Source organism: Rhinolophus ferrumequinum, chromosome 8 (assembly GCF_004115265.2).
Source record: "Rhinolophus ferrumequinum isolate MPI-CBG mRhiFer1 chromosome 8, mRhiFer1_v1.p, whole genome shotgun sequence".
Taxonomy (NCBI): domain Eukaryota; kingdom Metazoa; phylum Chordata; class Mammalia; order Chiroptera; family Rhinolophidae; genus Rhinolophus; species Rhinolophus ferrumequinum.
The window spans coordinates 51645147-51668187 of NC_046291.1; the positions used below are offsets into that span (position 1 = coordinate 51645147).

Below are 23041 nucleotides of genomic sequence, written 5' to 3' on the forward strand. Positions count from 1 at the left end.
GTACCATTTATCTAGGCAGCTGCTGAAATACCTGGTTAACTTCAGGAGCAAGTGCTTGGTTAACGGAGGATGAGAAAAAATTTCCTTTGAACTACTTCACCATTGCCAATTATATTAAATTTTTTTCTGAATTAAGATTACTGGCCAAGTAAAACAGAAACTCTTAACACTGTGAAGATAAAATCCTAAACAACACTCAGTTAATGCTGAATTAAGTATCTCTTACTGGGAAATCACTATTATATTCTTTGCAAGCTGTTCTAAAATTCTTTGGAGTTCCAAGCTAGTACAAGTGATGCCAAACACACACATCCCTTCTTCCTACCACACACACACACACACACACACACACACACACACACAAAAGAAGAAGAAGAAGAAGAAAAGAAGGAAGGAAGGGAGGGAGGTAGGGAGGGAGGGTGGGAGGGAATAAAAAGAAATAATCAAGACAGAGGTAAATTTTCCAAATAGAAAAAGGGATTGAAGGTAGCACAAAAATTATAAATATTGTTTTAAATTCTGGGCAATTCAGAGACAACAATCTCTCGCTCTACATTTTTTTTCCTACCAAAATTTTATTGCAAATATGAACACTATAGATAAATCTTAAAAAACATAGGGCCAAGATTATTCAGGACATTTCCGAAAGAAACAGACCCAAATTAGGCTTTCAGGCTCCTACAGATGACCTCTAGCTGAAAGTTATCAAAATTTTGATGTACTTTTTTTTTAGATATAATTGCATATAATAAAATGCACAGATTTCTTAGTGCATAGTTTAGTGAATTTTAACAGATGTATATACCAGTGTAACCACTCAAACAAGCCAGTTATTTCCCCAGTTGATCCCCCCTGCATGAGAGGCACGCACCACTCCAGTTTCTATCACCATAGGTTAATTTTGCCTGCTCCAGAACTTCACAGAACTAGAATTTACAGTATGCACTGTACTGTGTGTCCAGCTTCATTCACTTGGCCTAACGTTTTTGAGATGAAGCCATGTTATTTAACCCTCACAGCCTTACCCTGTTCTAAATAGCATTGTCCCCATTTTACAAATGAGTAGACTGAGGCTCAGAAATGTAGAGATCTGCAGCAAGTTCACTGCTCTGGGACTGGAATCTAAGTCTGGGCATACCCAGTCCAATGGTAGAGATCCCCATCACCACCACACCCGCCCCACCCTGAACAGAGAAAAAGTAAAACCACAAGAGAACCCTCAGGATCCTAGCAAAGAGGCCGCTCCACCTTAAAAAGTCCTGTCCTGAGGAAACATTTAAAAATATATGCAACACAGAGGTCAGAATAAACTTTTTAAGATTCAAGAGGGGGGGAAAAAAGGAGACAGTCTCATAGCAGGCAACTGACTGTTGCGAAACGTAAGAAGTAACGCGAGATGAAATAAAAACACGATAGAAATGCTGGTCATGCCAGTATTAAAAGTAGTAAGATGTTGATGATTTAGGCCTCCGAAGGCGTCTTTACATGCGTTGCTATTATCTAGCTCAGCTGCTGAAACCCGCTGTTTTAAAGGCAGGAGAATGGAACGTCCCGCGATAGCACCTGGGTTATTTATCATTATGTATCACCCCGCTACCCTCTATTTTATTATGCTGCCTTTAAAAGGAAGATAATGCAAGTATGGTTAATTTGCTTCTCTTCTTTATCTATACAGTGTCGTGACCCATCACGGCTTTGTCCCATGAGATTTGTTTTTCAACCAAAAAGAAATCCACAAGAAACTCTCCCTAAAAATTCCATTAATAACCTCTTTCAGCGCGTATAGGTTGCAGGGTCTGGCACTAAGAATGTTTTAATCTCTTCAGCAAAACAATGTCTCATAATGATGTACAGGACTATTGCTGTACTGATGAAGAATCATACATAATTCAGCACCTTCCACTTGGCATCACTGTGATGTCCTCATTAGCCGTGGCTCACAGTGTCTGTCAGATGGTGTCCATGCGAACGCAGGCATTATATTGTCTTTGAGATGTGCAGCTGCTTCCATGACACTGCCAGTATATAAAAACATGACGCCAGTTTGTTTTATTTAGTGCTAAACCTTCCAGTTTGTAAAAACAAGGCTGACACAGAGCCTGACATGAGGCAGTGAAAATAATTAGCTCTCATTTTCTCAGCCTCCTATTTCCTTCTCCCTGCTGTGTTCTCTTTCCACTAAACCACCACATGTCAGTCGAAATGGGAGGCAATTAGTGGGCTCATTTCAGTCCCCACAACTGTGCTGAAAAGAAAGTATTTATGATGGCACAATGAACAGCTGAAAGATTAAATAACATTTGCCTTTTGAAAAGAAAATGACTTCTAGCTAAATGGGCAATTTTTGATTATTCTCAAACAAGCTTAGAGTAGTTGGTTTTTAAAATACAAGAAAGGAAAATGAGTCATTTTTAGGTGAAAGAATCAAATAAAACTTGACACAGTAATGCAAATAACTGATGTTTTATTGCAAAATATGTAAATGCGTTATACCCTTAACAATGGCTTGTGTCTAAGGTCAGGGCAGATTGGTGCCAACTAGACACCAGTGGAGATACGGTTGTTATATTGCATTTTGGGGGTTGTTATTTGAGTTATGTATGAAAAAGGGGCTTTAGGAATGATGTTAAAATAAAGTGAAACAAACCAAGTGAGATATACTTTCATGTGATGTACCACACTTGACTATGTGAAATGGTTCACATGTTAGTTGACATTTTGAAAAGGGCTTTTTTAATTTTTTTAAAACTGTATTGGAAATTGAAAGGTAGTAGGTATTCATCTTGGAAAAAAAGAATAGTAAGTCTTGCTATTGATTTTTGAATAATTAAGCATCTATTCTGTCTCAGACTGTTTCTTAATCCATATAAAAGGTAGTCCGGCTTACCTAATTACTGCTTACTGTTTTTTTTTTTTTTTTTTTTTAATACTGAGAAATGGGCTGTGTAAATAAACTTTTACCCAGGACTCTCAGAATATAAAAGCAGCTCTTCTACGTACTAAATTCTCCTCCTACCTCTCACGACCCCAGAAGTGACTCCAACAAATACGATTTTTGAAAAGCACTGGCCTAATTAATAGACATTATTTACCAGTTGAGCTATTCTCAGTCCAAATCCTAATGTCCCTAATGGATATGGTTGTCACACACACATCTTTGCTTTTCCAGCATCATGCTTTTAATCTCACTTCAAGTCCTCTGTCCCCTTCAATAGCTGATTATTCTCAAGACCTAATTTTTGGTTTGGAAAACACAAGTCACTGTGAGTTACCGAGGTCTTCTCTCTGCAGAACTTACAGCGATCCCCGGAGGCTTAGGAAAACCTGCTTCTCCAAACAGAGGTCTCCTCGCTTATTATCAACTGTGCCTGTTGTCAGGAAGTCAACAAGTATGACTGTCCCCACATTTTTAAAAGACAACACAAATTTAGTTTCTCTGTTTCCACAGTATATTCTTTCTCTTTACAAACTCCAGTGCCAATCTTTGAGCCATACAATGTGATCAATGTATCTACATGAGCCAATGGCAATGCGAAGAGACGTAAGCCAACAACGGATTCATTGGGAGACTAGCTCTCTCTCTGAGTGAGTTACACATTATTATAGCTGGAAACCAGCAATGACGTGTTTGTAATTTATTCAGACCTAGGTCTTATCATGTTTACCTCCTTGCTATTAGCTATTTTAAAAGAAATTCGTAATCCTGATCAAGAAAACTAAGAGTGATCCAGCAGTGTGCTGGATGGAGCCAGCTCTCAGGGGCTGACGGCTCACGTCGTTTTCCAACTTCAGTGATGTCAGACTGGAGACTTGAAATTGGCCACGGTGGGAGAATTTACACCATGGAAATCTGCAAAACACTACTAGTCAGATGTTCTCTCCAGTTGTTAGACATTTCCTGCCACATCATTTCTACACATGACTACCAATCATCCGCAAGTATCTACCATTTCCAGTTTGGCTCTGGTTCTATAGGTAGCTGCCTGACCAGTTTGAAATCCATCACCATGCTTTAATTACAAATCAGCAGCAAGTCATGTAGTGACGTTCTGAACTGCATTTGCTCCTTCCCTGAGAGTGAAAACTTGTATTTCTTATAGAACCCTACCACTGCAAGCTTATGTGCTATACATATATTCCCACCCCGAAAACATCTCACTATGGGAAATAAATTTCCCTACACTGAAATGTTAATAAATGCAAGATATATCAAAGTAAAGAAAAGCACTGCTTTTAGCTGTTCTGAAATTTACAAAAGGTGTTAGCTTTTTACTTCCTTACAAAATCCTTTTCTTTGTTCTCCTATTATTTTATTCATGTTTATCTATCCATTTATAAAAATTACACAATAGGAAAAAAAGCTCTATTTGACCTTTTTTTTTTTTTGATATATATAGTGCTCTGAAAAAGGGCCTGGAGATTCAATTAAATTTACTAACTGCAACATTTTATAAGCAATCTAATAAAGACCTAAAAGCACAATAGTAAGTGGAAAGTATTTGTAAAAAGCAGCATTTTTAACTATAGATGAAACAACGGGAGAAACAGAACTATTGACTGAATTTTTTTGTGTTGAGAGTGACAGAAGAGAACAATGACCGGTGGGGGGAGGACGACGGAAAAGGTGGACGGGAAAAGCCTGCTCTGACGGAGGCAGTTAGTTCTGCTTCCACCTCTTCCAAATGTCTCTCTTAGGTTCTCTTCCTGGTTCACTTGCCCCTTCAAATACCTCCCAAAAGGAAATTGGAAGTGACTGTCTTCTGGTGGGAGGTACTGGAGCCAGGAAGTCTATCTCTGTTTAAGGGCTCACTGGAGCCTGGCTGTTGGGAGAGAAAGGGTGTTGTTTTCCAGGCTTTTCCCCTAACCCCAGTCTCTACTCTATGGCAGCTAATCAACCACCCACAGGAACCCAGCCTCGGTCTGATTTCCTTGCCAGACTGGGGAGAGGCTGGAATAAGATCGCGAGGACAAAGTATGTGACTATCCAGCACTCACAAGGAATGGATGGCCACCCAAACAGTTCCTTCATAACTCTACTTTTGAATTTTTACGACACAAAAATCTCAAAAAGATCTTAGCAAGAAAACTGCTGGGTGATTTGATAGTTTATTCCCCGGCAATTTGATAGTTTATTCCCCGGCAATTTGAGAATCAGTATTCCTCACTGGTGAATTGATTAGATAGAATAATAAACTCTATACAGCTAAATATTTCAATAAAAAAGAGTGGTTGCCACCCTGGGGAGTGTATGGAAACTGTCTGGGCTTCCGGAAACCCCTGTCCTTCGTGCCAAGTCAAAGGCCTTAGATTACAAAACACAAGGCACTTCCCACGCAAAACAAAAATAGTGGCAATTTAGTATTAATTGATGGAAAAAATTGCTTTTCTATTACCAATATACTTATTTTGGGGGACAGTGATACTTTTCAAAAAGAGGTATTATGACAGTATGGTTGAGCCCTTGCACTGGATATGCCCCTTACTATGTAGGAACTCTAGGTAAAGAACTTGACCTCTCCCCTCTTCAGTTTCCTTCTAGGGATGATACAGGGATAATGCTCCCTATGATGGTGGGTTGTAACAATTATATGAGAAAAATGTGTGCAAAGTCTATGCCACTGTGTCTGGCACAGGTATAAAATGACAATAATTATCGTAAGCATTTCAAGCCCCCAACCCAGGACACTTGAGCTGAGAAAGACCCAATTTCTGCCAACTCCATTGTCGTAACTTCAAGGCTGCCACAACAAACAGTGCTATTTAAATGAATAATTAATTGTGCTCTTTAGAAATAGGTCAAGTACATGGGTTCAACTCATTCTCACTTATGAATTTAAATTGACAGTGAAGTCTTTGGTTCAATCATTTTCTCTGCCAAGTTGTCTCAAAAATGGAAGCGAAGGAGGACATTTCATTTGTGTAAGGATTCTTGAAGTGTATATGGTGGTAAGGCCTCGTGAGGGCCTGGTTCTCGGGAAGGGTGTGGCAGTAAGGACTCAGATCACAGGCCGGATGTCACACAGCGGCTCTTGACCACAGTAGCAGCCACAGGCTCTCCTGTGTGAATGGCTTTGCTCGGTTGGGTGAACCAACCTCACTTTTGTGCCATAATCCATTTGGTTGTAAAATGAGGCTAAAATAAGGAACTTAATTTGAATTCTTAGACCAAAATGTTGACATGTCTTACAATGAAAGGCTTTTCCCTCTCCATATATGTGTGTCTAAGGTCATATTTTCATTGTTTTCTCTTACCGTGTTTCCCCGAAAATAAGACCTTGCCGGACCATCAGCTCTAATGTGTATTTTGGAGCAAAAATTAATATAATACTTAGTATTATATTATGTTATATTAAAGACCGGGTCTTATATTATAGTAAAATAAGACCAAGTTTTATACTAATTTTTGCTCCAAAAGACACAGTAGAGCTGATGGTCCGGCTAGGTCTTATTTTCGGGGAAACACAGTATTAGGTCAGTTACTGAACCAACTCACCAATTTTAAGTAGTATTTGGCTGGTGGTCCTTCTCAGATGCAATGGGAAAAGGTAGCTACTATTTTCATGATGGAGTCACTGTCACACATTATTCCCAATGGTTGCCATTAGAACACGTCTTTCATTTTATTTGTAAGAGAAAAGGTGACATGGTCAAGCAAATCCCCCTGATACGTAAACTCAGGTTTGGAGAGAACTTCCAAAGCTCCAATGTCCTCTTGTAACTTATTCTAGTCATGGAGACAGGGCTAAAGGCTTTACCTTTTTCATGAAGATGGGTCTATGAGAACTCAGTTAACCGGGATTTTGAGGATGTATTTTGCTTCTTGGGGGTCTACCTTTAAGGGACAAAGTAACAAGGTTTTCATGTGGGGAACTGGAATTTCAGTTTAAGGCACATTTGGGAGAAAATATTTCATATTTCATATGCCAGTCTAGACTGGCATAGCTGGGTAGTTTAGAACTGGACAGTAATTTATTCTAGGATCATTTTATGAAAGTTTACAGATGGCTCAACAATCTCGGGTCAGGTATGAGAGCAAGCTCATGTTTAATACCAAAGCAATAAGAAACATGTAATTTCTGGTCTCAACTCTGTCCTCCCGTCAGTGTAGGCTGGTAACACACTTTCTCTCGCTACTGGTTTTCTAATCAGTGATGACAATACTCTGCCTTATGCATCTCACAGAAATGCCAAGGGGAGAAATGAGATGACATTTATGAAATAACCTGAGCTCTTCAGAAAGTACTCTCTCAGCATAAACTTTAAACATTATACTCAGGAAATTATTTGCAAATGACGATGAACCCCCTTCAAGCCCTGTTTCAAAATTCATCCCTTCCAAAAAAGCGTTTCCTGGTTGAACTCACCCATTCTAGTCACTTCTTTATACTTGCAGCACTTTGGCATTACAGCCACATTGTATACATTTCCCTTTTTTGACCTAGTACATTACAATATCCTCTATCCTGCTGCCATACTAGAAAACTCGGCACCATCCCGGCTCCTCCCTCTCACTCACTCACCTCCAGCGAGTGACGCAGTCTGATCACGTCCCGTGGCACTGCCACAGCCCAGCTCCGCATCCCTTCACTCCCAGGTGTCTGCACTTCCTGCTCACAGGTCTTCCTCACGCTAGACTGGCCCCTTTGCAATTCATCCTCTTCCGTGCTTTTGAGACAGCTTTTAAAAATATAAATCTGATCCTATCTAACCCCCGCCTAAAACTCCTCACACTCCTTAGCTTAGCACATAAGACTGTTCTTTTTCAGGTCCCCAGCCCCCTCTCTGGCCTTAACTCTCAGCACGTGACTCCACCTGCTCCATGCTAAGTCGTCCCAGGGCCAGGGATGCTTGAGTTGAGGTGTGAGAAATCAGTCCAAAGAAGAGCTCCCTGTGTTTGCTTCCTGGCTTCATGCTTCTGCGCTTGTGCCCGTGCTGTTCCTTTCGCCATCAGGGTCTTTCTTCTCTCCACCTAATAATTCCTGACGGTTTTCAAATTTGAGTTCAAGCATCACTTCTACCAAGGGGACTTCAAGATCTTCTGATTCCTTTCTGCATCTGTTTTCAGGGCTCTACCAGGGTGCTTTCATTGAACGACGTGCATGATGGTATAAAAAGCTATCATTCTGTATTGTAACCATTCACTGATTTTGTCTATTTCTCCTGATAAGCTAGGGGTTCCTTGAAAGCTGCAACCGTACCTTTTGACTTTGTACTGTGAGTATTTAGCATACAGCCAGGCACACAGGAGGTCCTCAATAAATGTGTGCTGAATAAATGGATGAAATTATTATTCTGCATGGCCAACCAGGATCAGCAGAATATCAAAAGTTGCGGTAACTAGGGTTTCCAAATTCTCAACATTTTGGAACCTTCGGAAATCGAAAACGGGAAATCGTATTTCCCGAGAATTCTCGAGAATTCCGAAATGATCTTTTTTATTTAATTTTCATTGATCATTTGTAATAATGGCTGTAACCATAAATGTTATTAAACAGAAAAGCCAGAGAGACGGTGGGGCAACCAGGGTTCGTGGCCCTGGGCACAGTCTTTCAGAGGTTTTGAGACACTCTTATATGTAAAAGGTCGATGCAAAACTTGAGTAAATAAAATTTCCTAAATGGAGGTCGACCGGAATTTTATGACTAGTGCATCTCTTGCCCTGAGTGCTAAACAAGGGTCACTATGGTATCATTTTGCCTAGGTTTCTGTTATATTTCAGGTTTTCTCAAAATATAAACAATGTAATTAATACAAACTTTATTTAACCAAACCTTACAGTATACAGTGAGTTTTTACATATATCACACAACGTATTAACATTCCCAATCTCATTTAAATATTTTATTTATTAAATTAAACATTAATGGAAAACAAAAGCAAATATTATTCATTTGGAAATTTAAAAAATACTTCAAATAGTTTTTATTTATCATTTTTAAAATGAAACTTTAAGAAACATAGAGCATTAATTGCCCGATCAGACAATCGTGATCTTCACTTTGTAACAAATATATTTGATGTGGAAAAATTTCTTTCATTTTCTGCAGACGTTGATTGAATTGTTATGAATGCATCTAAAAGAATCTTTAAGTTGGGAGTGAGAGAATGCGTTGCTTCATATAAGCTCATTTCCTTCCTTAGAGAAGCAAATATTTTGTCTGCATGCATAGGGCTGGGCTGTGATGTCGAAATTGATATTGCTTTAGTCAATTCACACTTCAGATCGGATTCTGATTTAATGTCAGAACTCTCTGTAAGGACATCCTTTATTTCTGCTCTTGGAACTTCTTCTGCTGTAAATGTTCCTTTAAAAAGTCTTTCCATTAATGACTTCACCAATTGTGCAATTTCATTCTTACTTGACAAGACAAAACATTCATCCTCTTGCATCTTACACAGACAACTAACTTTGCTCAAGTACTTTGTGAGAGGCACAAGATCTCTATTTCTATATTTAACCAATTCAAATTTTATTTCCTTTAAAACTTTATTTTCCTCTTATTTCCTAAGAAAAAATTAAGAAAGACCTATATGATGCAGCGAATATTTATAGCTAAAAAGTGCCACAAAACATTATGGTATGAGATTGGAAATTATTGTAGTATTGGAATAAAATATTAGCAGTGCAAGTTGTTTTTAAATAGACTGATTTACCCACAGCAGCTGAGAGCCAAGAACACGCACATACATCACAATTGTCAGCCGCAAACAAACTGATCGAATGTGATTGGTGGTATTGGCCGCCACTTTGTGGAAATAATTCATCGTGGAGAACAGAAAACGGTTTGTATTTACACAGAGAAATATTTATTTTCACAACCCAGGATTTGACTACAATGTCATATTAAGGTAAACTACCTTAGTTAGTTCATCTGAAGATGACTTTGCAGTCAAATCCTGGGTTGTGAAAATAAATATTTCTCTGTGTAAATACAAACCGTTTTCTGTTCTCCATGATCAAATGTGCTCAATTTATAAGAACTAAAATTAGCTGGTCATGTGATATCTGATTCTGGTGTCGGGCGCATGTCTGGTGGCATGTAACATTGTAACACAATGTAACTTTAGATAGCGATAAATAGGAAAAATGTCTAAGAGATACATTGTGACTAGTACATTTATTTCCCATTGTGGGTATTACTGGGTTCAAGGAGCCGATTTTCCCGATTTCCTGACCAACTTTTCTCGGGACTCGGGAACGGAAAAGCGAAAAAATTCCCAAGAACAGAAACCCTAGCGGTAACCCTTGGGAAAGTTATTTAACCTTTCAGAGCCTCAGTTTCCTCACAAGTAAACGGGGGAAAATAGCACCTACACCTCAGCACTGTATGCCTGGAATCCTGTAAGTGCTCAATGAATAGAAGTTATCATTATTACTAGCTATTTATGGTAATCAAAATGAACACAATCCTATTTGATTTCAATTCATATGCCACCTAGGCCATATAGTTTTTCAAGACTCTAAAGTGAAAGCCTGCCTGAATGAGTCTTGGTCAAATGTCCTGCTGCCCTATTTAGAGCTGATAATTTGAGTTTGCACATTGCCTACTGTTCCATTCTTGGTGTTGTTTTACTCTCCCTATGAAAAACTGATTCCCCTTAAGAAACAGGAAACAGGAAGCTGTGATGCCAACGGTATCCACACTCGCTCTGGCATTCACCACCCCCCTTCCTAGTCACACTTTGCTGTGAGTTTCTTGGAGGGTTTGGACGGCCTCAGATAGGACTCTTCAGCGGAATGAGAGAGTAAGATTCCGACACTGGATTACAGAGGCAGCTGGCAGCCTTTCCACTAAATTCTATTTTATAAAATCTATAAATTTACTGAGAGTCAAGTTACCAGCTGGTAGAGGGATGTATAAAACCACAGAGTTCCAGGACAGAAAAAAAGAGCACATTAGGTTGGAATTTATCCAAAAAGATTTAAACTGTGACTTACCTGTGGGCCAGTTCCTGGTTTCAAGTGAAAACCAAAAACAAGTTCAAGGTTCACTATTTTTTCCTCATTTTCTTCAGGTTCACCCACTGAGTCCTGAAACAGAAAACCAAGCACCCATTTATTCTAGGTAGTGTTTTCACTTTTACTTCTCATGTAAAGGAGATGATTTCTTAGCACTAGTTTTTCCATTCTAGTATGCTGTTTAACTTTCGGTTATTTTTGGATTAAGCTACAAATTACAATTACTTAAAGCAAGAGAAATGACATCTTACGTCTTTGAGAACTTTCCCAAATGATTTCTTTCACGCATGACAGAATGTCCACATTGCACATTTTTTACAGCACATCTTGCATTGTGCAATTTTACCCTAGAAATGCACTGATGTTACCTTGAGAGTCTCACAACACTTAAAAGATGTACAAGCTATTCCCAGTTCTGAGGGCATATGTGGATAGAAGAGCCAGCAGTGGAACAAATGAACCTTCTAGAGATAGAAATGAACCTTTCTAGAGATAGAAAACCGTAATTGTTAGTGAATGAGAAGAATTCTGTGTGTTAAGTGCAAGTATCTACTAATTTTATGACAAAATGTGCTGTATACCTTTAGACTATATTCAAAATAATATGTCAAATATCCTAATATGTTGTTCAAATAATAAACCTCCCGCCCCAAAGTGCAAGTGAAAATCCAGGGCTGCAGTGTGTGAATTCCTTTAGTGACTTCTGAGTGAAACAGATGTCTCCAGAGCCAGGAGGGAGGTCAGAGACCCTCACCTACACACAATGTTAGCACTTCCATTCCCTCGCCACTAAGGTGCTTATCAGGAAACTACTGTTAATATTACAACTTGCAGGCAACCAGGTTGTTCAATTTAGGCACATCCTAAGCTTCACTCAAAGGGCCTTTTGTTGGACAGGCATGATTAAATTTCACTTCAAACAACAGTTCCCGACATTGGCAAATTTAGGTGTGGAGGTGGCAGGTGTGTACGTCAATAAAAGCAGCATATTCTCAGTAAGAAAAAAAACCTTATTTACCTTAATTAGTGGTGGGAAGTGAAACAAGTTTAGGTAATCATGGGTTAATTTCTCAATGGCCGACTGTAAAAAAAAAAAGAATCACATGACTTTTATTAACGATCCAATAATGCCAAGAGAGGATTAAAATTATTGCGCACATACAAAGGCATTCTTTATTTATGTAGTTCATAAAGTATCTTGGGGATGTTAATATCCAACATCCATGGAGAATAAACCTGATTGTTCAAAGTATTATATGCAGTTTGTAATTATTTAATGGAACAGGAAGATATTTAAGATGTTAAATCTCATATTAAACAATAAATAAAATCATTCTTCAAACACCAGTACAGTGGTGACAAGTCAATGTACTAGTGTATAGAATGCAGTTGTCACCCTGAGTAACTGTGGGAAAAACAACAAAGAACATGAATGTATCACCAGAGACTTTCATTAAGGCTGAAACCTCTCTACCGGGTTTGCTGCATTGGAAGGGCTTTTCCATGGGTATGTGTCCAACACTCCCTCCCCCAATGAAGCGCAGAGAACTCTTAAAGGAAAGGAGGACAATTTAAATTATGATTCTTTTTTATACTCATCAGGTATAATCCAGCTTTTCTGTGAACTGAGCATATCATGTAGAGAGTAAAAAAGTGCCAGTGTGAGAAAAATTAGATGCATTTTATAAAGTGCAATGAAAGCTGTTGACACTTGACAACGTAATGAACACTTATTGGTTGTTCAGCTCTATTCCTTGTGCATGGGGGAGAAGGGAGCCAAGCCAGGATGAAAGGGACAGCCGAGGAGCGGAAATGGCTAGTTTTATGACCTACCGCTTAAAGGCAGAGAGATTCTTCGAGAAGGTATACAATAATGCTTGTGTCTGCCTCAGTGAAAGAGCAGAGAATGGAGGGCCCATTCTCACCATCAGGGAGTGTGTGAGTGTGTGTGTGTGTGTGTGTGTGTGTGTGTAACAACTTCTGACAGGTACCAGGAGGGATCCTCTAGTCTGGAGATACTCATCTGATGTCCCATCTGAAAAGGACCAGCTTGAAGCCCTGTTTATCCCCAGTATCCCCAAAAGTGTATACAGCACCCTCCCAGAGCAAGTTTCCATGACCCTTTTCCCTTAACCTTTCTCTGGCATATAAGCGTATTTGTCAGAATTACCCACCACCCAGCTGAGTTTAATGGAGTGTCACATGTTGGCCAAACCCCACTGGGTGGCCACTGGCTCTGGCAGTTAGGTGGAGGGTTCACATGCCTGACGATTGTGACTCACCCTTCTGAGAACCAACTATCTTTATGTGCACATACAGATTCGTCTGGGAGCTTGAGGGGAGTCATGAGTCCCCCCAGAGATGCTGGCTACACCCCTCTTTTGGAGCACAAGGCAGGCACTCTGTGTCAGGAGCAGAGGACATTGCACTGACCCCCCTATCTGGTATCTTCCAACGAGGGCTTTTTCTCTATGCGTTTGCTTCTTGGCTTTTCTGCAGGATCCGGCCCTGCTTTTATAAAGCTTTTTCAATCTTCGGCTTTTGTGACCTCATTCTCTCCTTCCTGTCCTACTTGCTACCTGAGAATAGCTCTTCAACCTGTGGTCTCCTCCAATCGCATTTTACTACACTAGTGAGTCCTTCTATTATAACCTCTGAATTGGTCTTTCAAAATCCAGCCTCTCCTTTCTAATGCACTTTACAACTTCCAGAAGCAAAGGTTTGATCATGTCAATTCTTAAAACTTCCAATACTCCCCAGAGCTGGTCAAATCCCAGATCCAGGGCCTGAAGTCTTAAGTGGCCCAGGATCTGGCCCCACCTCCCTTTCACTTTACGTATCATGAGTTCTCCATGCCAAGCTTCCATCGGACAGAGACACTCACTCACTGTTCAACCAGTGTTTTTCTGTTCCTTTCCATTCTCCTCGGCTTCTCTCTCTCTGAACTCCTTATTTTCTAGATTAATGTTCTTTCCTTTCCTGCTCCAGTTTACATTCCAAATTCTGTCCTTCCTTCCAGATCCATCTTAAGGGCCACCCACTCCAGGAAGTTTTTCCTTTCTGACTTCCCCGCTGTCCCTCTGAAGCTTAGGTAATGAAATAGCTCCTATTCTCCAAACTGCTCAGACCATATATTATGAGAAGTTGTATGTACATGTTTTAGCTCTTCTCTGGGACATAAATTCCTTAAGGGGAGGATTCTTCTTTGTGCCTTTTCAGGCCCAGTCTTGCAATGAGTAGCATTCACAGAATTTAACCCTAATCAGTAAATCTGGACCTTGCTTGCCTGAATGATACCAACCAGCAATGGAGCGGCACGCGCTGGCTCTCCTAGGCCCAGTCTTGGAACATTTAAATCACTGTGGCTTTCGGTGAGGTGTCACAGCTTGCCACTCCATTTCCTTCTGACGCCTCCTTAAGGAATGTTAGCCCTTTTTCAGATAGCAGAGGGGGAGGGGAGGTGATCACAGCTGCCAAATAGTACAAGCTTTGCATAATTTCTCTCTCGGAACTCTGAAACTTCTCTGTGCTAGAGAAAATAAATTTTCCTACTGTAGCCCACCTAAGCCAGCATAGATTTTTTGGGATGGACTTAACCACACTCAGAGGTTGAGATTAATTTATTTGCCAGCCTTTGGGGGTATATGTTTCTGCATGAGGTTTCCTGCCCATCTTCTGAGAAGGGGAAGATGGTGAGGTGAAGGCTGAACCATCATCCAAGGGGCGCTGAGGGCTGTCAGGATGTTCCTCCCAGGGATCCAGGGCCCGCATAATGGAAGTGGGTTAGGCTCTATGGACCCCGGGCGGGAGTACGGGTGGATTTCCCAAGAAAGACCAGCGTTAGCAGCTCTAATGAGGGAAAGAGAGAAGCAGTGGGCATGTTGGCAGAGCCTTTGTGAAGACGTGGATTTGGATGGGAAGCTGCTTTTCCATATTTCCTTCTCTATTTCTCTTCTTTCTAACCGTGCTTACCCCTCTATCCACCCACACCAGGGTTGAGGAGGTTTGGGAGCAAATTTTATGTTCTCCTAAGATCTCTCTTAAAACAGACCTTTGATTAATAAAAATTCTACACAAGTACCAGCAATTCTTACCTGGTTTGAATGACTAAAAACAAAATAAAATGAACAGACAGACAGATCTGGTTGCTAAACTATAAAAAAAGCAACAACAACAACAACAACAACAGAGGCTTAGCTTCGAAACTGTTCAAGACTGAAGTTTTGGGGGGCAATGTTAGACTTTCCTGAGAAAGTGAGAGACTAGAATACATACATGGTGGTGTCTGTTGCAGGTCAAAATTCTGAAGACTGAAAACTGAACACACATCCCCATGATTTTTTGGTATGGCAGTGGCTAAAGTTTTACTCCGCTCCAGCAAACATTCTGAAATCCTTAGGGATTCTTAATGGATATTTAGCCTCTCTGATCTTAAAGTTGCCTCCTGCTATTCCTGGCGGGGCTACTAGTTCTGCAGGCATCACACTGGCTTATTTCCAGGTCCTCTGGCACACTAAGCTTTCTCCCACACCAGGGCCTTTCCACAGGCATGCCCTTTACCCTCCCCCCAACACCTCTTCCTCTCTCCCCTTCACCTGGTTAACACCTACTTGTCCTTCAGCTCTTAGCTCCTTCATAACTTTTTCACAGAAGCCTTTCCTCATCCCAACCTCATCTCTCCTTTGTGGCATTTCTTCCATCTGTCATTTTTCCATTTTACCATTATTGCATGAATAATACCTATCTTCTCCACTAGAGTAAAGACTTCCTGAGGACATGGGGGTGATATGCAGGTATCACCTAAGGGACTTCTGTGCCAGGTATTAACACTTTTGCTGTTGGATTATCAGGAGGAAGTAAGGGTCCCTTGGGGGCCACAGCTACTTATCAACTGGAAGTATTGCAGCACTAACCAACCAGTGTTTCTGACCTCAGCCTCCAACACAACACGTCATGTGCTACATAGTAGGAGCGCAATAAAGATTTGGTGGCTGTCTGTCCTCCCTTTCCGAGGTACCTTTAAATGAATGATATGCCCCTTGGAGACAATGCCCATGTCTTTCAAGTCTTCTTCTTCAAGAAGCAGCAGTCGTTTTCCTGTAATGTTGTTTTCCTTAAACAAGGTTGCGTACACACTCATCTCTGCTGAAGAGTCACCTGAAGGAAGTGGTTAGAAGGCAGAATAAAATTAGACTAAATCATGTCCAAAGCAAAGTTAACTCCATTAAGAAGGTCAATTATTTCACTTGCCTTTTCTGACGAGTTGCTGAACCCAAGAATACTGCGAAAGAGAGGACAAATATGGTTTTGAAGATTCATACATGGTCACTGGGCAGACTTAACAGTAAAACACATGGTTCTCAATAGATTAAAATAGCTTTAATTCTTGGCTCAACCATAAAGGTAAAACAGAAGATTTTCTCTCTAATTCAAGCTATCCCTGTCTTGGGGGGCGGGGGGGAGAGGGGTCTTACTTGAGGGACTATTGGTTTTCATCCTTATTTGGGAAATATTTAAAAATCCTTTCAAGAAGGTTCTTACTTATAATTTTCCATTTATGACCCTGGGTTGTTGAGGGAGCACTGGTTTACCCAGCAATTGTATGAGTAACGGGCCACACAGCAGTGGGCCGAGAAATAGTCCTGGTCTAGGCCTGGTCATGAAGAAGCTATGTGGCCCAAGACAAGTGACAGCACGGAGCTTCATGTACAGAATGAGGTTGGACCCAGTGACCCCAGTCCTTGAATTTCACTCGGCACATGTTGCCTGGGAGCTTCTCACATTACTCGGGTGAAAGGAGATAGAAGTGAGGCCAGATCCGGTCCTACCAATTCTCTGGGGAGCCCTTGACCCTGGAATTTTATTTAAATGGTTTGAAAACTATGCAACCTCAGAGCAAAGACTAAAAATAGCTGTTAGAGATCAGTGCCTTTAAAAACATTTCTTCTCAAATGAGATGGGCCGATTCTGCAGCTGAGGTAAAGGGACTACATCCAGGCCTATGAATAAAGGAGATCGATCCTAAGTGTTTTTTGCCTGTTAAGCAGAACTGGCAGGAACCTTTGAGTCGCCAGCGCTCAGCAAATGGCACGAAGTAGAGGCAACTGGTGCCAAGTTTCCTTACCTCACAGAAGCCAGAGGTCAGCTAATGTTGAAAGTTTTAGTTCACCAGAAGGTGAAAGGAGGGAAATGCCTTGGCCCAGAAACCAGGTTGAGTTAGGTAAACAGACCTTCCCAGTTTGTACCATGCAGCGCCTGGTCCATTTCCTGTGGTGGGACCTGCTAAGGCTTGCATTACAGCTTTTTTTTTTTTTTCCCTTTTTCATTTCATGATACTTTTTTTGTTTGTTTTTTAAGGAGGGCACAGCTCACAGTGGCCCATGTGGGAATCGAACTGGCAACGTTGGTGTTATCAGCACTGTGCTCTAACCTACTGAGCTAACCAGCCACCCCATTTAATGATACCTAGAACTTATAAAATGGACCTGGACATGCATAAGATGCTGAGGTCTTTGATCAAGAATTCTCAGACCTGTTTTTCACTAAGGAAACAGATACAGAGATGCAACATGCTAAGTAAGACTGTTCCTCAGAATCTCTCCCCGGTGTAGGGTGGAGGACTTGCTTTGGACTCAAACAGTCTGTCCACATCTTCTCAAAGACATGGGGCTTCTCTGGCTCTACCTGCAGAGACTGTCCTGGAGCGTGTGTCTGTTCTTCCTTGGGCAGGTCAGAGTACAGACGGCAATAGGAACCTATCACTTTCGAATTGCCCTAGAGTGGGCAGGAAACCCAGTTCAGCAGAATCGCACCTGTCCAGCACTGCCTTTACCAGCTCTTTCTCCACTGTGGTTCAAGTCCATCCCTGGCATTTAGGAAATTTTAAGATCTTTTTTTTTTCAGGTATATTTGGTATCGTGGATCAGCCCTTTAGTTTTGTCATTGGTATTCATTATTGTATTATCGAATATCTTTCCGAGCAAATAGGGAGGTGAAATCCTCTTGTAAGATTTGAAGAGAAACTTGCTTTAGTCTTGAGGCCTTATTTTAATCATTACTTAAAAATAGCAAAACATGGAATTTTTCAACTTTGAGTTAGAATTTCCTAAGGCCCAAGCCCCTTTAGCTCCGTTTTTAACTTTATGAAACAAATTTATGAAACACCTGCCCAGGTCACAGGAGGCGTTAGTGGAAGCAGCTTACCACATCATCTTCGGTCCATGAGCCAATCTCAAAGGAAGGCAGCAGCTGCATGGGAAATACGAATGAAATAAAAAGAAAGTAATTTTATCATTTTTCATTTTGGTTTATCCTGTTGTTTGGCTATTTTAGCTCTCGGCTGCTGCTCTGGCTTGGTTCCTCCTACAGGTGAGGTTGAACGGAGAACAAGTTTCCTGGCCTTACGAGGAATTTCTCAGTGCTCCAGGGATGCTGCCCTCGGAAGCCAGTCACGTGCATTGACCTTTCAGAAACAGCCGCTGCAGCTGGACTCTGTGTATCTTGAGATTTTCCTCTCTTGGTACGTGGCATACCAAGAGTCCTTTCACATCCCACGATAGGGCTTGGCAGGCAAGACATTTCTGACATTTGTCAAATAACCAGAGCCTTCCTTGGAATGTTCAGTTAACATGAGGATCATCTGATTATTAATGAAAATTCCAAAGCAACCATTTGGAAACGAGATGACTCATGCTTATTCTTACCGGAGAATTTCCAAGTGTTTAACTCGTGTCTCACTTGCATTCCATTTTTAAACACAGATATTAGGACCCATGGATGAAGCAGGACAAGTGAAATGGGAATTGTTCTAAGAAACCCAAGTTACAGAGTTGCTCGAATAAACACGACACTAAACTCCTGCCCTGTCAGGTGCACAAATATGAAATATGACTTTGCAGAGGACACACCATTTTCAGAGCCAAAGGGCTACTCACTTCAAAGTATGCCCCATGGCCACTGACTAAATAATAAATACCTAATTTGAAAAAAATCTGTGTCTTCTGTGACTCGAATTAGTTTGCTATAGCCATGAGCTTTAACTAACTTGTCAACATGGTTGAATTGCTCATGAGATAATGTGGCAAAGTGTCATTCAACCTCTGTTACAAATAATATCTTTAGATGGTGAGTTGAAAAAAAGCTGAATTTGGCTCCTTTTAGCATTAGTGTAAAATCAGAGGGTGGGTGAGTTAATCCTTTTAATCTCCAGGTATTTTGAACGCACCTGCTAGGAAAAGCAAGCCTCTGCCTTCAAGGAGCTTTTAATTAAATGCGCGGGGAAATAGGTGTGAATTGCCCACGGAGGAGCTCAGTGCCACCTTCGTCTTGGCTTACTTGGTGCCCAGAAGGGTGCCTGGCATACAATACCCGGTAAATTTTTGTTGAACAATTTGTTGAGTAAATAAAATTGAAGGGTGCATTTCCTAAGAATGCTAAATTCTGTGATATGGAGTTCAGTCTATGAGTATAGCTGGGGAAAGGGAGGGGTTCACAGACTAAGATGGGGAAAGGAAGGCATACTGGGTTGAGCCGGGCACTGCAGGGCAAGGAGAAGAGTGGTGACTGCAGGTGAGGAGAAGAAAGGCCAAAACACTGGCAGTGGTGGGCGCGGGGAGAGAAGGCATGACGGACATGCTCCGTGGCCTACCAGAGCACCAGGTGCACCTGTGTGTATCCACGGATAAAGGGGAAATGAGGCCAACTCTGGGGCGGGCAGGCAGAATTTTGTAAAAAACCCACTGGTTACAATGACTATGAACTTGTAGAGTTTGACTATTACAGGTAAGTTGCAAGGGCATAACTGGCTACTACTCTCTATGTCCTCTGTTACCCCCCGTCCTCCAGTTTTTTTGGGACTGTCCCTTCCCTCCTCTGAAATACTTGACATTTGTAGGAATCGTGGTCACAGGTGCTCACCTGCCTTAATAATGCAGAAAGGAAATGATGGGAGGACTAGGGTCTGAAACTAAACTCAATCAAAGAAAATACATCACGGTTTTACTTCTTCACAGGGCAGCTGGGTACAGCTGCAGAAACATGTCATTTCCTTTTTCCCATCACGGAAACAAACGTGAAGTAAGGCAGTTTTTTGATGAGATCAAGAAACAACAGACTAAGTTACAGAAATATTTCCCTGCATCAGGGCTGGCTTTTATAGGGAGTAGAGGGATGTGCAGTGTTTTGATTCTTACACCATTCCCAAATGTAGTGCAAAACAAAACTGATAAACAAGTATTTCTTGAATAGAATAAAGGCTGTAAATGAAAACTACTAGTCTAAACCAAAATCTATGGTCTTAATGCCCAAAGGCAAGGAGAATGCTCGTGCTCTGAGGATGGCTCATCAAGACGGCGCCAAGGGACAGCACTAGGGTGAGTGTGAAACTTGCGCCAGCGGGATTCTTGCATGATGCTTGCAAAGATCAGTGAGAGGAAGGCACTGCTTCAAGATGGTTTGAATTTGGCAGGACAGGGGATAAGAGTTAATGACCTCCAGCCACAAAGTGGCTTACCAATTCCTTTATGTTTTCGGTAACTTGTTAACATATCAATGTATCTGCTGTAGGGTGAGTTCTAAGCCTTTCTGTCTCTCTTTAGGGATTAAAAAAAAAATTCACCTCGTGACTGCCCCGTCACTTTACAAATTCATTATTTACACTCCGACTGATTTCAGGAGAGAAAAGCTCCTGCTCACGTGCATGCATGTGACAATGATTCCTTCAAAGGATGTTGGGAATCAATTCTAACGAAGATGTGATACGCACAGCAACACATAACAAAGGGATTTACTGTCAAAACGTTTATTGTAAAATGGAGTCTTAAAACAAAGGAAAGCAAAGAAAAGTTCACATCAAAATGAAATGTATGACACCAACTTAGATTTCTGAACACATCGCGGACTTTGTGCTTCAAATTCCAACTATGAAGGCAATAACTGAGTAGTCTCACCACACAAGAGTAAAATTTAATCTTCCATACAAACATTATACAAGATTTTGGCATAGGACTTGCTCAGAATAACATTGCAATAGGGTAATTGAGAAAAAAATTTTGTCAAAAAAAAAAACACCCCACAATGAAGTGATAATGCCATCTACTCAAAGCCACACTCATGAATAAAAATATTTTCTATTACTTAGTACAAAAATTTTAAAACAGTGCAAAAGCAGTATGTGCAGTGTACTGTATCTGACATTAAAGGATATCATTTTGCACACGATATAAAATAACTAATGTAGGTGCTTGAAACTCTAGTTTGAAGTAAATAATCACATGCCAGAAAGCTCCTCACAGGAAACAGAGCGCAAACTAAGTTGGAATCCGAGGAAACATAGCTAGTCCTCCGGATTTCCTGGTAGACACTAATTTTTCATCAGAAAAATGCTGCATCTAGAGTTGTCAGGCTATGCTACAGTCAAAAGAACAGAACAGATTCTTCTCTCTGGCAATGCTTAAACTCTAAGCAGGAAAACAATCTTACTCAAAAACAGCAAAAGGTACCTGATTATAGAAAAATGTACGCTCTATTATATATGTGGTATGGTGAGACGGCTAATTTCAAAAGGCTGCAACAAGTCTAGTGCATCAATTTTTTTTTAAAGTATCAATATTTAACTCAGAGTAAGTTTTAAAATGATCTTTCATGAAATTCTTACCACTCCAATGAAAACTCTGAAAATAAAGTTATATATACCATAGTGCTACAGAAGTCATTTTGGCTCTCTCCCAAACCATCCCTCACCTCCAGTTCCTTAATTTTAATGGGGATCAAGTTTGAATTCCTCAGTTGGTGTTAAAGTCTAACAAATCTGCTGCATGTTAAAAATCACTGGCTCAAAACCGGCCCTCACCGGTTCCAGAGCATCGAAAACAAGTGTGCTACGTGCCTCCAACCTCTTCCCACTGATTATTTGTGTAAAATATTAAATTGTGATATTGCTAAAAAAAAAAAAAAATGTTAGGAAAAGGGCCCTTTTAAATTAACCTGGCTACTTTGCAGAATTGTAGCTACCTGAACGCTATTTTTCTTTTTTATGTATTGTGGCATCAGTATAACAGGAGAGTAAATTTAGTTGCTTCACAAAGTTTCCAGCTGCATTCTTATGGGGAAAGAAACCATTTCCACAAGTGGGGATGTAAGATAAATACCACAAAACGACAAAATTCAGATTGTGTAGTAGTTGTAATTATGAAAATGTATCTTTTAACTTGAGTAATTTTGTTGGGGGAATAAAAATTAGATGTGGAACTCTAAAACTGTCATGTTTACCAAGTTTCTCAATAGAGGAAGGGACGACATCATGGGTATTTTGGTTGAAATTCTTTATTGGGTGCTACTGTCCCTGGCATGCGGGATGTTACCATTTTTGGCATTGGGCGCTAAATACACCATCAGTTATCATGACAACCCAAAATACAGCCCAGCTTTCCCAAACACCATTAGGTAACAGTACTACCCGGGTTGAGAACCAATAGTAGGGTGTCATCAAATTGTACATGATCAACTTTATGAGTGAAGGAAAAAAGATGAAAGAGTAGTTCTATTTTCAGCTGTATGGCTCTGACAATTACTACAATTTACAGTTTCAATTCTCATTGTGAATCTTCAAATTTCTGTGTTTTTTTAACTCTTTGTAAATGTACACTTTCGTAAGTCAAATAATTGGAAACAAATTCAGTACCAATAACTTGCCATTTCAAAAACTTATCTGAAAAGTGAATTAGACGCTACACAAGTAACATCAGTATTAGATTTTCTGCATATATTTAATAACCATTCCTTTTTCAAATTAATAAAACGAATAGAGTCTAAAGTCTTCTAATCTTCACAGAGTGAGACCACTTTAAAATTCCGTTTGTATGATTCATATTTCAGGGATGTTCAAAACCCTAGAAAGATACTGATTTGGAACAGAAAGTGAATTAGCCAGTGCCATATGGTAACTAACTATAGCCTAATTCTAGGTGGAAACAGGTTCAAGCTTATCACTGAGGTTATCAATTTTCTGTATCTGAAATCCTTGCAGTTTCTAGGTGGTAGAGTACTGAGCTATGACCATCTCTGGAATATTGGTGAGGAAAT

General features: G+C 40.4%; 1 protein-coding gene across 2 annotated transcripts in view; it reads right to left on the reverse strand.

Moving 5' to 3' along the window:
• Positions 1-23041, reverse strand: part of MAP3K20 (mitogen-activated protein kinase kinase kinase 20) — a 161779-nt gene that overhangs the window by 16414 nt on the left and 122324 nt on the right. For both annotated transcript variants that reach the window (XM_033112750.1, XM_033112751.1), the window contains exons 12-16: positions 18164-18208; positions 16211-16241; positions 15978-16117; positions 11979-12041; positions 10940-11032 (exon numbers count right to left, since the gene is read on the reverse strand). In XM_033112750.1, coding sequence (XP_032968641.1) covers positions 10940-11032; positions 11979-12041; positions 15978-16117; positions 16211-16241; positions 18164-18208 — 372 coding nt within the window. The remainder of the gene's footprint in view (positions 1-10939; positions 11033-11978; positions 12042-15977; positions 16118-16210; positions 16242-18163; positions 18209-23041) is intronic.